At 40.1% G+C, this 18,493-nt stretch overlaps 2 protein-coding genes across 5 annotated transcripts in view; one reads left to right on the plus strand and one right to left on the minus strand.

Moving 5' to 3' along the window:
• LOC111247619 (serine protease 33-like) overlaps positions 1-13,875 on the plus strand; it is a 22,382-nt gene extending 8,507 nt beyond the window's left edge. Inside the window, exons 4-9 of one of the 2 annotated variants that reach the window (XM_022798776.2) lie at positions 4,931-5,092; positions 5,485-5,626; positions 5,961-6,049; positions 6,156-6,294; positions 11,998-12,160; positions 12,495-13,875. In XM_022798776.2, coding sequence (XP_022654511.1) covers positions 4,931-5,092; positions 5,485-5,626; positions 5,961-6,049; positions 6,156-6,294; positions 11,998-12,160; positions 12,495-12,594 — 795 coding nt within the window. In that variant the 3' untranslated portion in view covers positions 12,595-13,875. The remainder of the gene's footprint in view (positions 1-4,930; positions 5,093-5,484; positions 5,627-5,960; positions 6,050-6,155; positions 6,295-11,997; positions 12,161-12,494) is intronic. The other variant, XM_022798777.2, reaches the window with a different exon arrangement.
• Positions 1-18,493, minus strand: part of LOC111247618 (suppressor of lurcher protein 1-like) — a 99,396-nt gene that overhangs the window by 46,489 nt on the left and 34,414 nt on the right. For 2 of the 3 annotated variants that reach the window (XM_022798770.2, XM_022798769.2), the window contains exon 1: positions 289-389. The exons of the other annotated variant lie outside the window; for it this stretch is intronic. The gene's annotated coding sequence lies outside the window, so the exon portion shown is untranslated. Of the gene's footprint in view, positions 1-288; positions 390-18,493 lie in introns of those variants that run through there. 3 annotated transcript variants of the gene reach the window in all.

Below are 18,493 nucleotides of genomic sequence, written 5' to 3' on the forward strand. Positions count from 1 at the left end.
TATATATATAGAGAGAGAGAGAGAGAGAGACAAGGGCTCGCAGGAGACTCATGCAAACATTTATAATAGAAATCTTCAATGATGTGTCTGTCTAATACCAACTTTGTTTTTGACAAGCTTGAAAAACTTTTCGTAAACATGCTTGTAGCGAATGCCGTAAAAAGCATTTTCCTAAGCAAACAGCAATAGTAGCGCTTTCGTCTCAACTTAATGTTTTAGTAAGGGAGAAGGAATAAAAGATAAGGGAGAAGAAGCTGAAAACAATATACGCTTTAACCAGTTGCTCACTAGCTAACTATCCATTTCCTGAACACTGATCAATCTCACTCAGAACACCGTCAATATCATATTCCAGATACAGCCCGCCTTTGTTTACTACAGCGATAAGCAGGACTAAATAGCAGTAGGCGTCTAATATTACCACAACGGTACCACGATGGTACCACAGCATATCATCTCCCGCACGTTCGTCTCTATATTATCAGCATTTTTATTCAGTCCGTTTGCAGTCGCCGAAATAAAGCCAGTCCCCACCGCCGCGGCGCCACTGAGCAAAGCGGCATCGCTACTTCACTTAGCTCCCGAATTGTACCGGTTTATGTACATCGACACATATATAAAAACGACTTTCTTTGACAGATATATAGTTTTTTCCCGTGCAGATTTATCTAACGCACGTCGGTTCTGTTACAATCGCTGCGTCTTGTACTTCGAGCTTAAGGCATTTAAAAGCACGATCTGGGGGGGGGGGGGGGGTTAGATTTTGTAGCCATTATTGTTATTGCCGTTCTGTGGGAGAATGTTACTATCGGACTACTACCGTAATCACGTAGTTTTTAGCCGACGCAGCCATTGCAATTCTGCCCTCCTAGATACTAGGTAGCGTCTTGCTTGTTGTGGTTCGGAGCGTGCACATGTATTCTGGTGAATACTGCGAACTTTTGCTCCATTAATACGGTTTGACACACTTTGCCGCGCCTCTCTTCCCGACGCCGATGCTGCCGCGGCTGTTACGGCTTCTAGCCAACTGTTATTAGATTCATCGCTGTTTATTGAAGAACAATGATGGCAACGATGGGTGCAACGTCATCTAGCTCAACTTATTGCAACCAAGGTAATTGCAACGGAAGTAAGTTATTCGTGACAGGATGATGTAGAGGAGAGCATTCGGCAAGTAGAATTTGTTGGCAAATAATTCCGAATATACATGCACGTCTGAATGACCATCTGTGAAGAAGACAGTTTACCCGAAGCCATAACTCTAGTCGCGTTGCACTAAAACGCGTTGCACCTGTCGTCGAGAATAATAGTAATAAAGGACGATGGTATATCTATACAGGGTGCGGGATCCTAGTTTGTACGAAAGATATTCTTCTCGTTTTTAAAACAAAAACGTGATGTTTAATAGCGTCTTTAACGACTATGTGACGTTAAAAGTGGAATTTGTCTATGAAGACTGCGCGTCTGGTTGGCGACCTCTACTAGCTGTGTTACCTTCATTCGACCTGATTCGATCCACGACTTTAACGCCTCTAATTTAATGGGGGTACTTATTTCACGGCTGCATCGTCGAATTATCACAAATTGGGCCTGCTGTACCTATGGCTTAGTCTTAAAACGCCGTCTTTCGCTTCTCGACAGCGGATCATGCTTTAAACCGCAAACATGACAGTCGCCAGTATTATTATTGATACTATGTAACTTAGTGAATTTACGGAATACAGCTGTTCTGAATGCTCGCTGGAGCATCCTGCGGTTGACCCTCACTGTCCTGTGTGATGGCTTCCGGTTGCATTCGGTTTATCATTGCATGGCCTTTTTTTGATCTTCTCGTATAAGTATAGGCACACGTCCACTATATAATTTTCCACTAGAACAAATGCATAGCTGATACTGTAGGAAAGGACCTACACACGAAAGGTCAGAGGAACGACGAACAGATAACAGACAATTTCGTTACATCGTGCAGAGTACGGGCACCGAAACGTGTGCATTTCACCCCGCAACTACCTGTTTCATAGATATAATGGCAAACGCGCTTCGTGATGAGGTTCGTGTGAGCGCCTTCATTATGCACTTTACCCAATGATGTTCTGAACGTTTAAACGGACAATATTCTCATTCCTAAACTTTTAAAATGTAGGGCACGATGATACCAAAAAAAGTCATACCGAAAGCTGTCCCGTGCCACTTTGGTTTCTGTTGCATAAATGAAAAATCGAACTAAGAAAGAGATTGTCAGCTTATTCAAAGACTGAAAGCCAATTTTAATATTGTTTAACTTAACATTTACCATTACCTTCGGCGGCCGAATCCATTTCTTTTTATTCAGAATATTTTTTTTAAGTATTGTTCTGCTTATAAACACAACAGTTTACGTAAACCACCAAAATAACCACAATAGGCCGCTTTTGCATAGCAAAATATAAGCGAAACATGTGGGGCCAGAGCAATAAGTAAAGACGAAGTGCTCCAGAACACTAAATTTTATTTTGCTCTGGTTGACCATTTTTTTGCCGGGTTCTGCCCAATTCGTACTATTACGGTACTTGTGTCTTGATTATGCTTTAGCATTCTTTTCTCGATTACTTAATAAGTTAACCACACAAGTTTAAGTAACTCGAAACTCAACTTTCCCATATATTTTTCCTATTAGTCTTTTTGATGACAAAATAGATTCACGAACGTTTGAATTGGCCAGCCATGGGGCTCGCAGAAAGCACGTGATTGCCACTCCTGGAAAACGTATCGGTGGAAATGACTTTCAAGCTAGAAACAACATATCTAATGAATAAGACGGCGCCATCTATGCGGAGAAGAGGCGCACCCGAACTAATATGGACTACGTCAACTTCCGCTTTGGGGACAATATTTTTTACGGACAAATTGTTCGTGTGTAGAATTCCAGTGTGTAGGTATATGAATCGCGGATCGTTAAACATTAGTTTTCGCTGACTAAAGCAGGCCATCTTTCGCTTTGAAGAAAGCATTTTTCCGACAAACCGTCAGACCGATGCGTACAGCGCGAAGGCATGTAGGGCTTCGGCTAGTCATAGCTCCCGAGTCTAGTTAATAAAATTGCACCCCCCGAGCACTCAGGAAGCGGTAAAGACGCTTTGTTCTCATAGAAGTTATTCCAAAGCATGATTCGTCTAAAACAACAATGATTATTCACGTCAACGTGTATATCTGTACGACAAGCAAATATGTTTAACGTTTCGCTTTGCTACAATGAGCGTTTGGCCTTCGCGTAAAAAATCATGGATAGTTGAAAAAATAGTGCTTGAAAAGCGACAGCTCCAATGTGTCCTGTAAACATAGCGGTTCCGTGTTCATGTGGCATGGGTATGCCCGTCGGCAAACACAGCAAATGTCTCAAATGCCTTCAAAAATGTGTTAGAAATTCTTATATCGCTACGAAATAAGAAATACCCGTTGACACCCACACCCTCGTATGAGTGTACGTTACCTCATTCATATTCTAGAGTATATCGCAATGACGTTTTCCCATACCCTGTGGTTTATTGGGGGAGTCGAGAGTGAGAGGAGCAGCGCACAGACACCATACCGCTATTTCCTATATATTCGTGCAGCTGTGCTATCGACGAAGAGCACCATTACGATGCAACAGCAGCACTGATAATAATAACCCTATATCAACCCATTTATCTCTCTGAAGCTTACTTTTTTCCTCTCTGTATATGGATATGTACATAGACACGACATTAGGATTTGTGCGTATGTGTGGGCTTGTATATCTTGTCTTTATCGTTCAGCCCTTAGTGGAGAATGAGTACGACTGTGATTACGCAAATCAGGATTTACCTATCATCTATCAATATTGCGGTCTCACATTCCTGCCGAACGACGATCAAATGGGGCTATCTATATATACGTATTGGCGTACGTCGTCGATGAATAACGTCAGTGTATCATCGTGTCTTGATGGGGCACCGGATGCCTACCACTTTCATCATCGTACATAGGATATAGATGAGAGCGGTAGTTGTCGCAATAACAACAAGGGCAGCTACATCTCCAACAATTCCATTATGGTTACTGTTACTAGTACTACCAGGACTGTCGCTGTTGCCACCACGCAACTGACCAATAATAGACTGCGAGCCCGCCATAGTGCGTGATGCATCATCATTTACTGCTGCCGCTAAAGCTGTCGTTAGCCAGTGCATTTGTCAGTACTTTTAGAGAAACGTCATACACACAGAATATACATTGAGATATAGATAGAGAGAGAGAAGAGAAAGAAATTACAATACACCACGACAGAATTGAGTCATTATATGAATGGAGCTAACTGGAAACAGCCACTGGAAGAAAGCAAGCAGAAAAATAGCTATGAAAAGCCCAGGCATTCAGCCTCGTACTTACTACTCGCAGTAATAGGGAGGAGGCGGTTGCTATGGGATTCGAGTGGGCTTGGTGGGATACCTCTTAACAATCCGCCAAACTCAAGTGTTCAATTTCCTTTTCAAAGGAAGGAGACAAAGACCGCACGGTGAACGCAATAGATAATGCTTCCAGCAACTACTACGACTTTTGTAGCTCTTGCAATGCTAGGGCGCCTCGATGTGTAGGAAATATATTTGATAGTCGTATTGGAGATGCAGACACAGCTTAAAATAGACTGATCAGGTCGCGTGCGACTACCTAAATGCTCCATTACTAGTTCACGTCTAAAAAAGATTTAAATAAAAGAAACGAGTGGTGAATTAATTGAATCCTGTTCTATAAAAGCGTATTTGCTTTTCATTGGGCTGATGTATTCGTATAAGATTTGGGCTCTACTATCGCTCCATCATATGTTTATGTGCAAGGAAATTTTTCATTATTATTAGACGCTACTATTACGAGCGTTTTGGTTATATGATAATTTACGTTACAATCGTTTTTCTACTATGGGTACTCACAGGTAATTGTGAAGGAAGTGAAATATTTAGGGACAATCGCGGATTATAAATGCGGCGGCGTTCTCATCTCAGAACGGCACGCGCTTACGGCTGCCCATTGTAAACCCCGTGCTTTTCTGTCAACGCTTGTCGCAATACTTGGACAGCATAGACTGCACGAAAAGGTAATTATCTGTTCTCCTGAATACTCCTCAAGACTTTTCTAAGAACGTTAGTGCATTACCGCTCATTGAGCTCTATGTGTTAGTTGATTTATCTGTTTTTTTTTTTTGGAACGTACACACTGTTGACCTAGTTTTAATCCTCAGAAGAACTACAATAAGTAAATCATGTACATTCCCTGACTTACTCAGAATGGGGTTGCATTATGCAACAAACAACAATTCACTAACACTACTTAATATGGCGATCTTGGTAAGCTTTATTGGATGAAAACGTAATTTCCGGTAAAAAGACAGTTGTTCAATGTAAAAAAAAAAAGCAGCACGAAAAGGGCTCGAAGATATAAACAGTATTAGGTGCCCTGAATAACTGCTTATTTAATTTTATTGTTTAGCAGGACCTTCAGACAATACCCGTGACACGAATGATTGTGCATAAGAACTTCAACGAAGCCGACTTTGATAATGACCTTGCCGTCCTCGAACTCAAATTTCCGGTAGACTTCAGCGACAAAGTTGTGCCCATCTGCCTCCCTGGTTTGTATCCCCAGACGAAGACGAACCCCGAATCAAACGCCAACATAATGCAAATCAATCACATGCAGACAGTATGTGGCGATTTAATGCCCATTGCTGCTGACGTAATTACATACTGAATGGGTAATTTTTAGAGAGTACATAAGTCATCAGCAACTAATATACGTTGGTGTCTATAAGCCTTGAAATGGTCAGGCGCAATACGAAAATGTAAAATTTAGAACTGAAGCAGAAGGTCACCATTGAAACAGCGCCTACCTGCTTCATTATAAACGTTCGATTTCAAATAGAATCAAATTTTAAGCTGTTTATTAGTACTCATTTGATATTTCAGATCTCGATGAAAACTTCGTGGGTCAGAACGGCTTTGTGACTGGATGGGGAAAGTTGGCTCACAAAGGAGGCCTACCCAAAATTTTACAGGTAGGCAATACTCCAGTTGAATTTGCCCTGATTGGACAACCTCCAGATTAAATTGCTCGAAACAATAGATTATTATATATAAATGTTCGACGTCTTGATCTTTCAGAACGTCAAGTTACCTATAATTTCTCGAGAAAAATGCCAACAAATGTTTATGAAAAGTGGACACGTTAAGAAGATTCACGAATATTTTCTCTGCGCAGGATACGATGAGGGAAAGTTAGATGCGTGCGAGGGAGATTCAGGTAGATATTAACAATGTTTCCCTTTATGTCGTATATATATATATAAAATATACACATACATAGAGTGCCCTATGTTTCATTATAGGAGGGAATGTGTTGCATCGTGGTTGTTGGCATGACTATACATAGGCCTCACGGTTTCAAACGCTGTTTCTCGTCAAGATGGAGAAGTACAAGGGAAGCTGAGAGATGTTTCTTTGTCGATATGATGAGAAAGTGTTCTTAGAAATCCACGCGTCCTACCCTCTATTTGTTCGAAATGTTCAAAGTTTCATTTGACTTCGTGCGACGTACCTCGTATATTTGTGTCTGTGTGTGCTTTGGTATCAGTGATGATAAAACTGATGTACTAGCTTTTACAGCGTTCGACATATTCTAGCTATATGAGCTTTATACGGTCAGTAATATTGATTTTATTTTTTGTAGAAACTTTTATATATGTGCGCATTTCTAAACGAGCCAGTGAGCGAACGATAAAACTTCGCTAAAGTTCCGCCAATATAGATATTAGTAGATTCGCTCTTTCTTCATTCTACATTATAGACGGGAATCATAATAGCACGCAGGTAAGTTTCTGATATTAGTGATAGGATAATAACGCTTTCTATCTTTTCAGTTTTTACTGTCGACATAATAAGGAAGCTCGTTTATCATTAGCGACAAAGAACTGATCAGCTTCCTTCCCTTTAAAGAACTTTATTAGATTACTATCTATTGTCAGCTATCGATTTCATAAGACAGAAAAAAGTTCGTCCTTCGCGAGATTGTAGTTTTTATTTAGACCCTTTTTCACTGCTATTGCTACCAGTACTGAATAATGAGCGACAAAGATCCTCATTAGTTGCGACGCCGAAGACATACGTCGATACTCATATTCGATACGTGCGATATGACATATATGTAAAATCTTTTGTTTAGCACACGTAAGGCATGCAAGTCTGGCCAAAAAAAGTCACTGCGAGAATAATAAGTGTACCATTAGGACGTTACTCGTTGCCGATCCTTCGTGCCCATTTAGATTGCTACTTTGTATACTACTACTACGTTAACGGTATGCCAAGAGTGAGTACATACAGTAGAGTAATGGCCGGAACTCTGGATAATGAAGAATACAATTGTGAGAGGATACATCGTAAGTAACAACTTACATTATATTGTATTAGATCGCGTGTGTAGTTTGGGACTTGGTGTACAACAGCTGATATTCGTGCTTTGCACATTCCGCCAATGCAGGGTCGACGAAAGACCCCATCGAGTCCATGCGTACTTTCGCTGTTTCGTAGTACTCAAACCCTGCGGAGTCAAACTGTCCTAGCGCTACCGCATGGTAATTTACGGGCTTTTCTCATTTTATCTCGAAGCAATCCTTCGTTAGTTCTTGTAGCAAACTCGACGACCAGCATCTTTGCGGCGACTTTATGTTTGATTGCCTCGGTAGCGTGTGTGTAGGTTTTAGCCTTAACAGGAAAAAGTGTTCGAACAATATGAGCCTATGATGGGAGATATTTTACGAGCGCAGCAGGCCTTCAATCGTTCTTCGTTAATTTACGCTGACCCATATTAAGTAGAAGTTAGGATTTATAACACGCAACTATTGACATAGGGTCACATGGTAAGTGACGTAGAGCTGTGATGAACCGTAAAATGCGTCAGTTATTGGTTTCATACAGATGAAAATTACTTTGGTTGTAGGATCATAACACTGATCTATCGTAGCATTTTGTATATGGGTATAATGACCCAAGCGCCTTAAACCGATATAAGTGGCCAGGGAAAGCGCACGAATATTGAATAGGGTTTTAAGTACTCTTTTGTTTTTCATTACATTCAGATTTCTTTGCGGACCAATATCCACTTAACACAAATTTTGTTTTCCTGTATGCTTCCCAACATAGAGGGCCGAGCAAGACCGGACGCAGGTGTCGCTTCCGAAACTAAATACACTAGGGTAGTTTTTCTGATCTCTCAGATACGACGAGACGTCGAAGCGATAGATTACTGCGACAGTCTTACATAATTGTAAACGAAATACACCTATTCAAGGCTGTTTCTTCTATATTTGTTCTTCTCAAAACAAATACTAGTTTCTGACGTTAACGGGATTATATCTCCAAGGTCGACAAATCTCGTGGAATCATTAAGTCATTATCATATTTAATAATTACCAATTGTTATTTTCCTGTTTACCTTTTATGTGTAAATCATATGCAGATGCTTCCTAGGAAAAGGTATGAACTCAAGAAACTAAACTTTTACCTTAAATTTTGCTTTTTAAAATCACGTTGAAAGCTTAAGTGCCTACGACTGTTTTTAGGTTGCGTTTGTAAATTGTTGTTGATAAAGGGCAAAAAGAAACGGTGATTTATCGGCTGCCTTCCAAGGGATCGGAGCAAGCTTAGTATGGATAGAGTATTGTGAATATGACATAACTTTAACGTAGCTTCGGAACATTTGCCTCTAATATAAAGGATGTATATTGGCAAAAACCTTGTGAAGAATTCTGAAGGTCGTTTTGACCGCGGCGAAGCATCACAGAACTAGCATAGACAGTGTCTAGTTCAAGGGCGCTGGATTGTACTACCAATGAATGAGATAACAGAAACCTAGAATAACGGTAGAAAAGGACTATCAGAAGCAAATGCATGAATGTGTTTTTTTGTAAATGACATTACCTCTGCGCCGTTCGATGAAGGGTGTGAAATTGGCGGCGCCGTTAAATGGGCTAACTAGGTTAACTTGTATGTATACATAATTAACCTGTTTTCTTAAGTTTATTATTATTCTAACCAGGTATCGCCAGAAATTGTCGCCTGATGTCGTGGACCTACAACCTGTTAGTACTGTGACTATCTGATAGCGTTTCCATAAAAACGTATTGTTATATCACTTAACAAACTTTCCATGGGGCGCATGAGGAGGGTTGCAAGAACCGTGGACAGTGTGTTCCCTCTTGGAAAAATCGCATTCAATACAAATATTTGAATTTATGCATTATCACGTTTGTCATTATTACGGTTCTTATATCATACTTTGGCTTTACGTCTATTCTGAGCATTTGACAGAGGGTCTGAAGGCCAATAAAATATTTAAAAATCATACATCGAACGTTTTAATTCGGCCAATATCCTGTTATCGCGTTTGACCGTACTATACAGTATGCGTGGACGTGTGCATGTATACATATGCGGGTCCAATGCTCAAGATTGATCAGAACTGCACGAGACAAAGAGCCTGTGATACGTATGCATCCGTACAGGTATGTGCAGTTGGCAAAAAATAACGATAACACGTGGGCCAGTTTCTGAACGTTCGTCTGAGGCCACTCATTGAGCTTACAGATATAAAGATATAATGGTGACAAGCATGAAAACGAAACTAGAAAAACTGTTGCAATAGTAAGATGACAACCAGAAGTGAAGGCTCAGGTATATAGGTTGAAGGATCATTATATATAGCAGATCGCTCATATACTTACATATACCAGCAGTTGGTGGACACGACATGAGCTATTCCGTATAGAATTGTTCAGATTAACGAACAGTTGATCGGACCATAGCTTAAAGATTGTTTCGTGTATCAATTGTTGCAATATAATTTGGCATTAATTTCTAAATTGTGGACTAGCAGCTGGAAAAACGAAGGCTATTTTAATGACGCACAGGCTTACCGGGTACGCTCGAAGAGTGTAAGCCTATATACAGTCATAAAAAGCATGTTTTAAATTCGATCGAGTGAAAAATATGAGGAACGGGTTATGCAAATCAGTGGACCACACATATAAGGCATGTGTATATATATGTATGCGGCGATCTGCACAAAAAACTATTCGCAAGCTAATGGACCTACATATCTCGCTACCGTTGGAATCCCAGAGATAATGCAGATTCAATAACTACTCGGTAAAAGCATAACTTAGGATCTAGTAAAGTCTATGAACGCACCTAAGGCAAACAATAGCTAACGAATTACTTAGATAGTCAGTTTCTTATTAAAATATTAAAAAAAAAATTAATTCAATAAGACCATTTCGAGCACAATGGAACGATTACAGCCGTACTTCCACGTATACCTTAGTTTCCTATGGGTCTTGTAATGGTTAAGTACCCTTGAGTTCCCTATGAATCTTGCGTACAGGTTAGTGACGGCTCTTACCCTAAACAAATGTGTAACAGCACGTGTTTCTTATGTTGAACGAGCTTTTGAAATGTATGTATGAATGAATACTAGCTCAGACCAATTGCAACTCTCGGAGCGTCACCTGGAATCCTCTTGTCTGAGACTATTTTACGCGTTCCGGTCCTACTCGTCCATGCGATAATCCAGCCAAGGTCCCATATGTCCGATGAAAATACCCAAGTCAGTTATATGAAGACCGCGCACCCGGTGTAGGCATACAACAACAATGCGTTCGTTACGTTTGCAAGCGATTTTCACTTGTAAATTGTGTGACTGACTAAAAATAAGAACAACATGTTATAGTACGGGTTAATAACAAATGTTGCGCGCGTCATCATCTACATACATTTTTCTTTCATAGCTTTGGGTCTCACTAGCATTTGATACGACATCATGCCGTTCTGTTTTAACTAGAAGAACTAAGAAGTAGAAGGAATACTACTCGTGTTCTCTACTCGGCCCCGTAAGGCCTTCTGAACTTCCGGCTTTTTGTCGATTGGCCCTCGTGTTTTGGGTGACTGCCTTCACTTTCCACGACCATTTCCTTATTGCCTTCTCACAGAAAATCCACCCACGGTGTCCATCCACAAATCTGCGTCCCTTTTATACCACGATAAGTACGCTCCCGTTGCTTCATTTCAAAGCTTTGGACCACATGCAGACGGGTTTTCGTTCTGTTCCCTTTTGTCTTTTCCGCAAACGACAAAGTTCACAGTGCATTTGGTGCGAGAAAATTCAGTTGAAGTATGGAGCGTCTCAGTGGAACAGCAGCAAGGTACAGACGTCCACGAGGAGCAAGACAAACACCATTCATCGTTTTTGGGAAAGCCTCAAAAAAGAATAAAATTCCTTTGACCAACTTAACTCAGGGCCGTGTTAATGGCGCCGCCTAGTATCAAATAAAGCAAATGGGCTTTACCACAGTGATGGCGGGCGTTTTGCGTTATTGAATCCTTAGACGAGTGTCAAGTGTTACGCTTTTGTTACCTTCTGCCTCGGGGCAATTGTAACGTAACTTCAAAAATGAATATACGTGGAAACACACTTATACGCATATGCATAAAGACGTAGATGTTCTTATGTTAATATGAATATAGTAGTAGACCAAGGAGATGCAGAAAACAACGCTGAGTGAGTAGCTAGGGCCTCTAATTATCACTAATGCGATTAGACAAATGCGATCCTCCCCAAAGTCTTTCCTGTCTAGGTCCTGCATATTTCTGATGTTAATGGACAGTGTACAGAGACAGCAACGGAAAAAGAATGACCATGATGATAATATAAAGATCGATCGACATGGATGACTACCTATATAAATATCGAAATGTGTATTTCTTGTACATCCTTTGTGTATCTCGTCTGTGAATCAATGTTGACCTGATTATGGAACATACAACCGGGCTGTTTCTGTGTGCTTTGAATAATGAAAGAAAATGATAGAAATTTTAAATGATATCAATAAATGTTACTAGTAAAAGTTTACCCCGTGGCCTGATTATACCCTAGCTGTGCTATTGGGTTTCGCAGGTGGCCCTTTGTCAGTTCAAAGGCCCAACGGACAATGGGTCTTAGCTGGAACTGTCTCGCATGGCATTCGCTGCGCCGAGCCCAATCTTCCTGGAGTCTACATGAACATTTCATACTATCGACCGTGGATTGAACGAATGATGGCTTTGCCACGAATGCTGAGGTATGTGCCCTTTGAGCTTCCCTCAATGCTTACGATTAGGGTTCTCAACCGTTGGCAGCCATTCATAATTAGTTCCTATCTTATTACTTGATTTTTCATTCTCATCCTGAGCAAGCAGTCAGTGCCTGTACTGAAAAATTCGAGATTTAAGGGAGCCTTTATTTTGTAAATGCCAAGGCTGATTACTCTAGTAAAAACTGCGTTCAAAGCTCATTCCTGTAGTAGACTGCAGAAGTAGCGTTAGAAGTGTATTCTATTTCGATATCTGTTTCCTTCTATGATGTACTTGTCATGATTTAGCTTCGCTAAGTGCTAAGTCTTTGCTAATCTTCAGGTCGCCGCAAGAGTCTGATCAAAGATGGTTTCGTCCGCTCTGGAGTGTGGTGGACTTCTATAAAAAGCGAAAGGCTGCTATCGCGTATATCTCAAAATAGACCTTCTGCAGGACGCGTGTACAACAAGGCCCGTACGTCAAATGGAGACAATACAGCTAGCAGTAAACGCAGAAGTGATCACCTGACACCTTGTTGTCGAGTTCACAGTTGTTGATTGCTATTCCCATATACCATCGAGACAGAAGATCGATATCTGTAACCCTCGCCAGAACCGCGTGCAGCCTCCCGACCAACGATACTTGCACGTTATATGAGCGTTTGCGTAATTAGCGTTTCTTACGTTTTGAAAAAGTGCGCGCAAAGATCCACTTTGCGAAGATGGTTTATTGAATGGAACTGAAAAACCGGCTTGGATAGATAAGCTCATGACAGACTTGAAACGTGCAATTGTAACGCAAAAGCGTACCTCTGTTGTAACATTATTCCGAAGCGACCGATTTGCTCTTCTATTAGAACGATACTGGTGCGCTAACAGAAAAGCTAGATCAAAGAGTGATTGCGATGAAGATTATATCTATATCGAGGCAACGAGATAGTATTTGTAAACAAGGTCTACACCCCGTTGTTCAAGAAATAACTCTAGATGGATGCAATAGGTCATTTTCCTCTGCACTAACTTGATAACACTTGTAGCGTGTGTACTCTGTATCACCTAGTGATCGTCATTATGAGATACTGTGTAAACACTTTTGTAGATTACCTGTTATCAGCGGAATCAATCAAACGCTATGAGTGCTATAATCAGCTACAAAAGAAGTTAGGCTTTAACTTTCCAACGCTCCATTGTTTAGCACATATCGTGATTGTCTATTTTGGCGTGATTGGTAAACCTCAATCCATATGTCGATTTAAAACAAGCAAACTGCTTTGTAGCATTACGATGTGTTACTCTCTAGTGAGTATCCATATACTCCCAATATCACGATCTCGCCTATTTAGTCTAATTCAGCAGCAAAACACTTACCATTATTTCAATTCACTAGCGGGTGTTATAATTACGCATACACGTAAGTGCATATTTATAGTTTATCTATTATTTGTGTTGTTGAATATCGTTAATTATAATAATTACAGTAGCAATGTTGGTTAAATATAGTTTCAGTGGTTCTTGTGTGATGCAGCCTAATCAGGATTGGCTCTGTAATGTGGAAAAGAAACGCTAATTCCTACGAAAGTTTATAGCTTACGCAATATTGTGCTTAGGTATACATATAACAAATGTTAATATATTGCAGTACAGTATAATTAAAATATCTAAGCCAGAAAGCTAATCAAAGAAGACTCTTTGAATAAAATTGATAATGTATCATTGTTTTTAAATTATGGCTTCCTCCATATTTCACTGTCCATTGAATGCTCGGTATTAGTATACCAGCAAGACATTTTCGAAGTTTTTTTTTGGTCCAATCTAAAGAAATCGAATAAAGTAGGTCGATTTTCATGGGAGCAAGTAGAATAGATTTTTAGAAATTAATTTTTAGTTATATGTTTAGCTTAGTTATAGATTAGCAATCCTTTATCCACTGACTAATATTCGATCTGGTTCAGGGCAGCCTTTTTTATTTTTCTACCTTTTCTACCCTACCTTGACTTTAGCATACCCACTATTAGCACCGTCCCTAAAGTCCGGTTGAAGTTTATCGAAATTCGGAATTTTATGTACGTTTGCACGGGCTCACACTGATCTGCACTACGCCAGGGCATAGAGTGTCCTGTAATACAACTAAGCAGGCTCATAGTTTCCGAACAGATAGGTTGCTTCTCAGCGGGACTCGATTGGGTAAGCTACCGCTGGAAGCTTTCAAAGGACTCACAGCAGCGCTATGTTAATGAGACCGGCTGTCGACTATTCCTCTCTTGTGAAATTCAACATTATTTGCATTAAAGGCTCGCTCTTGAGGCTTCTAGCCGGCGCTGGTAAGTACCTCAGAATACATAATCCATAACCGAGTAACGATAATTATGAAAGAATAATAATCAGAATCATTTTGTTAGTTAGGACACACGTGGTGACTGATGAGGTCCAAGACAATGATATAGCGTAACTAAGAGTTACGGTGCTAGCCGCTGTTGTACGAAGTACAGAAACCCGTTGATTGTATAGTTTCCTGCCGGCGAAGAAGTTTACAAGCGCAATACTTTGTGTCGCCTCCGCTAAGCATCGACACTGAAGTCTGTTCGATATTCCTATTGCAAATAACTTACAAGGTCCTTTTTCGCTTTGATATAACTCCTAGCAAAGCCATATTTACTGATACTATGTAATTTATAATTGTATCATCTAAGGTATTGGATGTTCTTCGCCTTGTAGAAGAGTGAATTTTGCCACAGCTGCGTGCGAATCGCACGCTTGCAGATCGATGTTTCACTGTTTCGTCATTGGCCAACTTCATTTGTGGACACTGAAGAAAACCTTCGATAGTGATTGCCAAATGCTCCGGTTAATCAAAATTACTGAAAACTCTAGGGCATATCTAAGCTATCGACGTATGGTGGCGAACGAAGACTAAGGACACGCAGTAGAAAAAAGGATGTATAATGTCCGATATCACGTGAAACGTTGTTAAACAAAGGCGGCCAAGTTAGCCTTCAAATATGAGACCGTGCAATTACAGAAGGATATAGATTAGAGAGGATGAGGCTAAAAATGAGCCACTTACCGATACACACAAATGTGCAAATTGAAATACGGTCTTCCTCTACAGATCATTTTCGAGTAGAACTTGTTTTTCGCCACCTGGACTCGTTAAGTCCCGTACTCTGACTAGCCTCGGGGCAGCATAGATGCTCCGACTGGTTGAAGAGACTTCGTTATGCAAGACTAAGCTTGCCCTAGCCACTTGCATTCAGTGTACTTTGCTTGCTTATCGGCCTCAGACAACAGGTCTAGGCGGGCCAGATGCACTGCAGATTTGCTTGCTGTTCGTTTGGATATTAAATTAGCTGCTCCGGGGCTGTAGTCCTATATTATCAAGTCAGTAGCCAATTACATACATAATCAGTGATCGAGAACTGCCATACTCCTGGGGATACAATCTGTTAGCCACAGGCCGTTCGAAATAAGTCAGCTGGATAAACTGCCAAGAAGAAATACTATCATTAATTAGTTTGCTTTAAAGTTACAATCAGAGCTGCATCCTTCACTATGTTTGCCCCTTGATCTTCAGTAATCGCATATATATATATATATATATAGATAAAAAAGATAACCAAAACACAATGATTACACCTTCGCTTTTTTTACATTTAATTAACATCTGAAATGCAGAATAATCCATATAGAGCGTACGCTTTTCTTTTTTACTTTAGATATGCAAAGCTATTACCGTTTTGGTTATTTCACAGCTGACAATGACGGGCTATTGATTCTCGAGCTCGATAATTCAATCTTCCAGTGTCATCGGTTCTCTCAGGTATATCCACAGAGGAAAAGCCTGTAGGCATAAGGTTTGGAAAATTGGCAGGGTATATTTTAGGTTCGCTACGACTAATTAACCAGGTTGAAGATCTTTATCGAAATAGTTTTTACGTAATTACGATATTGTACAGGTGGACCATTGTTCTATAAGAAAGTAAACTCGTTATTTTCACCAGAGTCTTGCTAAAATTTTTTTTTCAATAAGTCAAAGTGATTATCACTAGCTACCGTTCTGGCAAAAAAGGTGTTCCTAATCAATACTGGCCCACATTTTCAAGACGACTGGAAAGAATGAGAAACCTGAAGTCATAAGAAGGAAGCCAGGTGGAGGGTATGTAAGCGGCACAGTGTGTAACACACATTTTTAACTAGATTACAACATAGAATTATTAGAAATATTGTAGAAGGCTGAGCTTCATAAAGGATATTGGTCATTATTTGGGATTGCGATCCCTGCGAGCTAAAAGCAAGACGCTTAAATTAGGTTTTGCTCAATAAGAAAGAGTTCCCGGGTTATTTAGATGGTCATACTCGACTTCGATCACGGATGAGGGGAATCACTACTATAGCGAACGACGATTTATGGTGTATCTCTTGAAATGCGTTACTTCTGAATGTTTATAGCCAGCATTTGCTATGAACGCTAACTGTGTTGACCACCTGAAGTAATGAGTCCTAATGCATGATGAGCTTTACTTAGACACTACGACGGAACCAGCAACAATTGTCATTTAATTAACTGACCAAAATCAATTTAAAAGCCCTTCATGTGGACTTCGTATTTCGAATTAAGCCTATAGAAATTAGCTTTTTCGTTTTTCTACTTCGATTTGAAATTTTCTTTTATAACCATATTCTCGTTTTCTCGATCACTACTCAACTCAGCGAACCTCAATCCAGAACTGGAATGAAGAATGAATTCTTTCTTCCCACCGGCGACGGCAGGCTCTGTTGATTCCAAGCATATTTGTCTGCGGTGTCCAACATTTTAGTCGGTCACAACCTTTCCGACAGGTTTTACTGAAGTAGTTCATGCTACAACCAGGAACAGATTGCCTTCTGGTGAACCTCCAGGGGGCTGTGTTTGCTTGAACAAGTAGCGAGTGTTGTTTTTGCCTTAATCCTCCCTTGACGACCTACAACCTGACAGCGGAGTATTCTACGGTCGACATAGTCAGGCTGTGTTAAATTAGTATAGAGCTAGTATTTATTAATTAATACTCATTTGCAAGAACATTCAATATAGAAGATAAACATAAACGCAAATAAGCAGGATAGGCAGAGGGACGATCGCAGCCGCTGTAAAAAACTTTCTCATAGGAATAATTCTTCTCGAATATTTCCAACATTGTACATATAATACAGCGTCAATACCTATACTATACTTACTACATATAATATGGGCCTAAAATCATCTCTAAGGTAAGACAAGTAGCCAAAACGTTACGACGGTATTAAAAGTAATAATCTTCGTTTTTCGTAGTAGCCAGTAGAGGATTACGATGCGGCCACAGCACGTGCAGTGTTAGCGGGCTAAAATCATCACGCTGATTTGGCGTTTGGCGAGGTGTATATTGACCGTTTCGCTTAGTCCCGTGTTTTTTGCTAGAAACATCACAAGTCTTTAGTGTGCCTCGTACAAGCTGAGTCGGATTTATAGGAACTATGTGATTTTAAGAACAAAAAAATTAGCAAAAGCAATTTATTTTGTGGCATTCTTCAGCGCATGAGGTGAGATATTCATGATTGAAGAATCTTCCAAAAATGAAGAACATATATATTAGTTTAAATAGAATGAGGAATTGTTGACACAGGTCAAATCATGCGAACAGTTTAGTGAAGGGTCATGTGAGCTCCATACAAAATGTAAATCGTGGGGTTTGACATGTTAAAACCGGCTGCTATGAAAGCATCGATTCAAGGCAGAGATGATTACAAAACAACGAAGTTCCGTGAATAGGCCATAGAGTCTCTAACTGCCTTGCGGTGCCTCAGTGGTCTAAAATATAGAATTATCGACTGTGAGTGACAATTGAAGGCACCGTCGTTGAACTATCTCTAATTGTTTGTTATTAGATAACTGGACTAAAGATACCAGGTGTAGAAAGCAGTGGCGTAACTATTTGCTCTAGGTTAGACTTGAGCCTATTCTTCCTTGTTCAGTATTTTAATGTCCATAACATGAGGTACTTAATGCGTGTATACAACAAAAAAGTCGTTTATATATTCTAACCTTTTTTGTCGTCTGATGAAAATGAAGCGATTCCAGACCAAAAGTTCCTCTATTCTGCTTTCCGCACTTCACATAATAGTCTCGTAAGCGGATCAAGTACTTTGGTCAAATCGAGTTACAGCTTGCTCTGTCTCTAGGGGAAGGGCCACGTCAGGCCTCTGCAGCTATCGCCTACCAGAGGTGACCTATTTGCTCTCGAGTGAAAACAAAACCGTGAGACTTTCAGTCCTCTGAGTATATCTTTGAACAACCTATAAGTAATATATTAGTATAAATTGAAACAATAA

Source organism: Varroa destructor, unplaced genomic scaffold, assembly GCF_002443255.2.
Source record: "Varroa destructor unplaced genomic scaffold, Vdes_3.0 BEIS01000003.1, whole genome shotgun sequence".
In the NCBI taxonomy this organism is placed as follows: Eukaryota; Metazoa; Arthropoda; class Arachnida; order Mesostigmata; family Varroidae; genus Varroa; species Varroa destructor.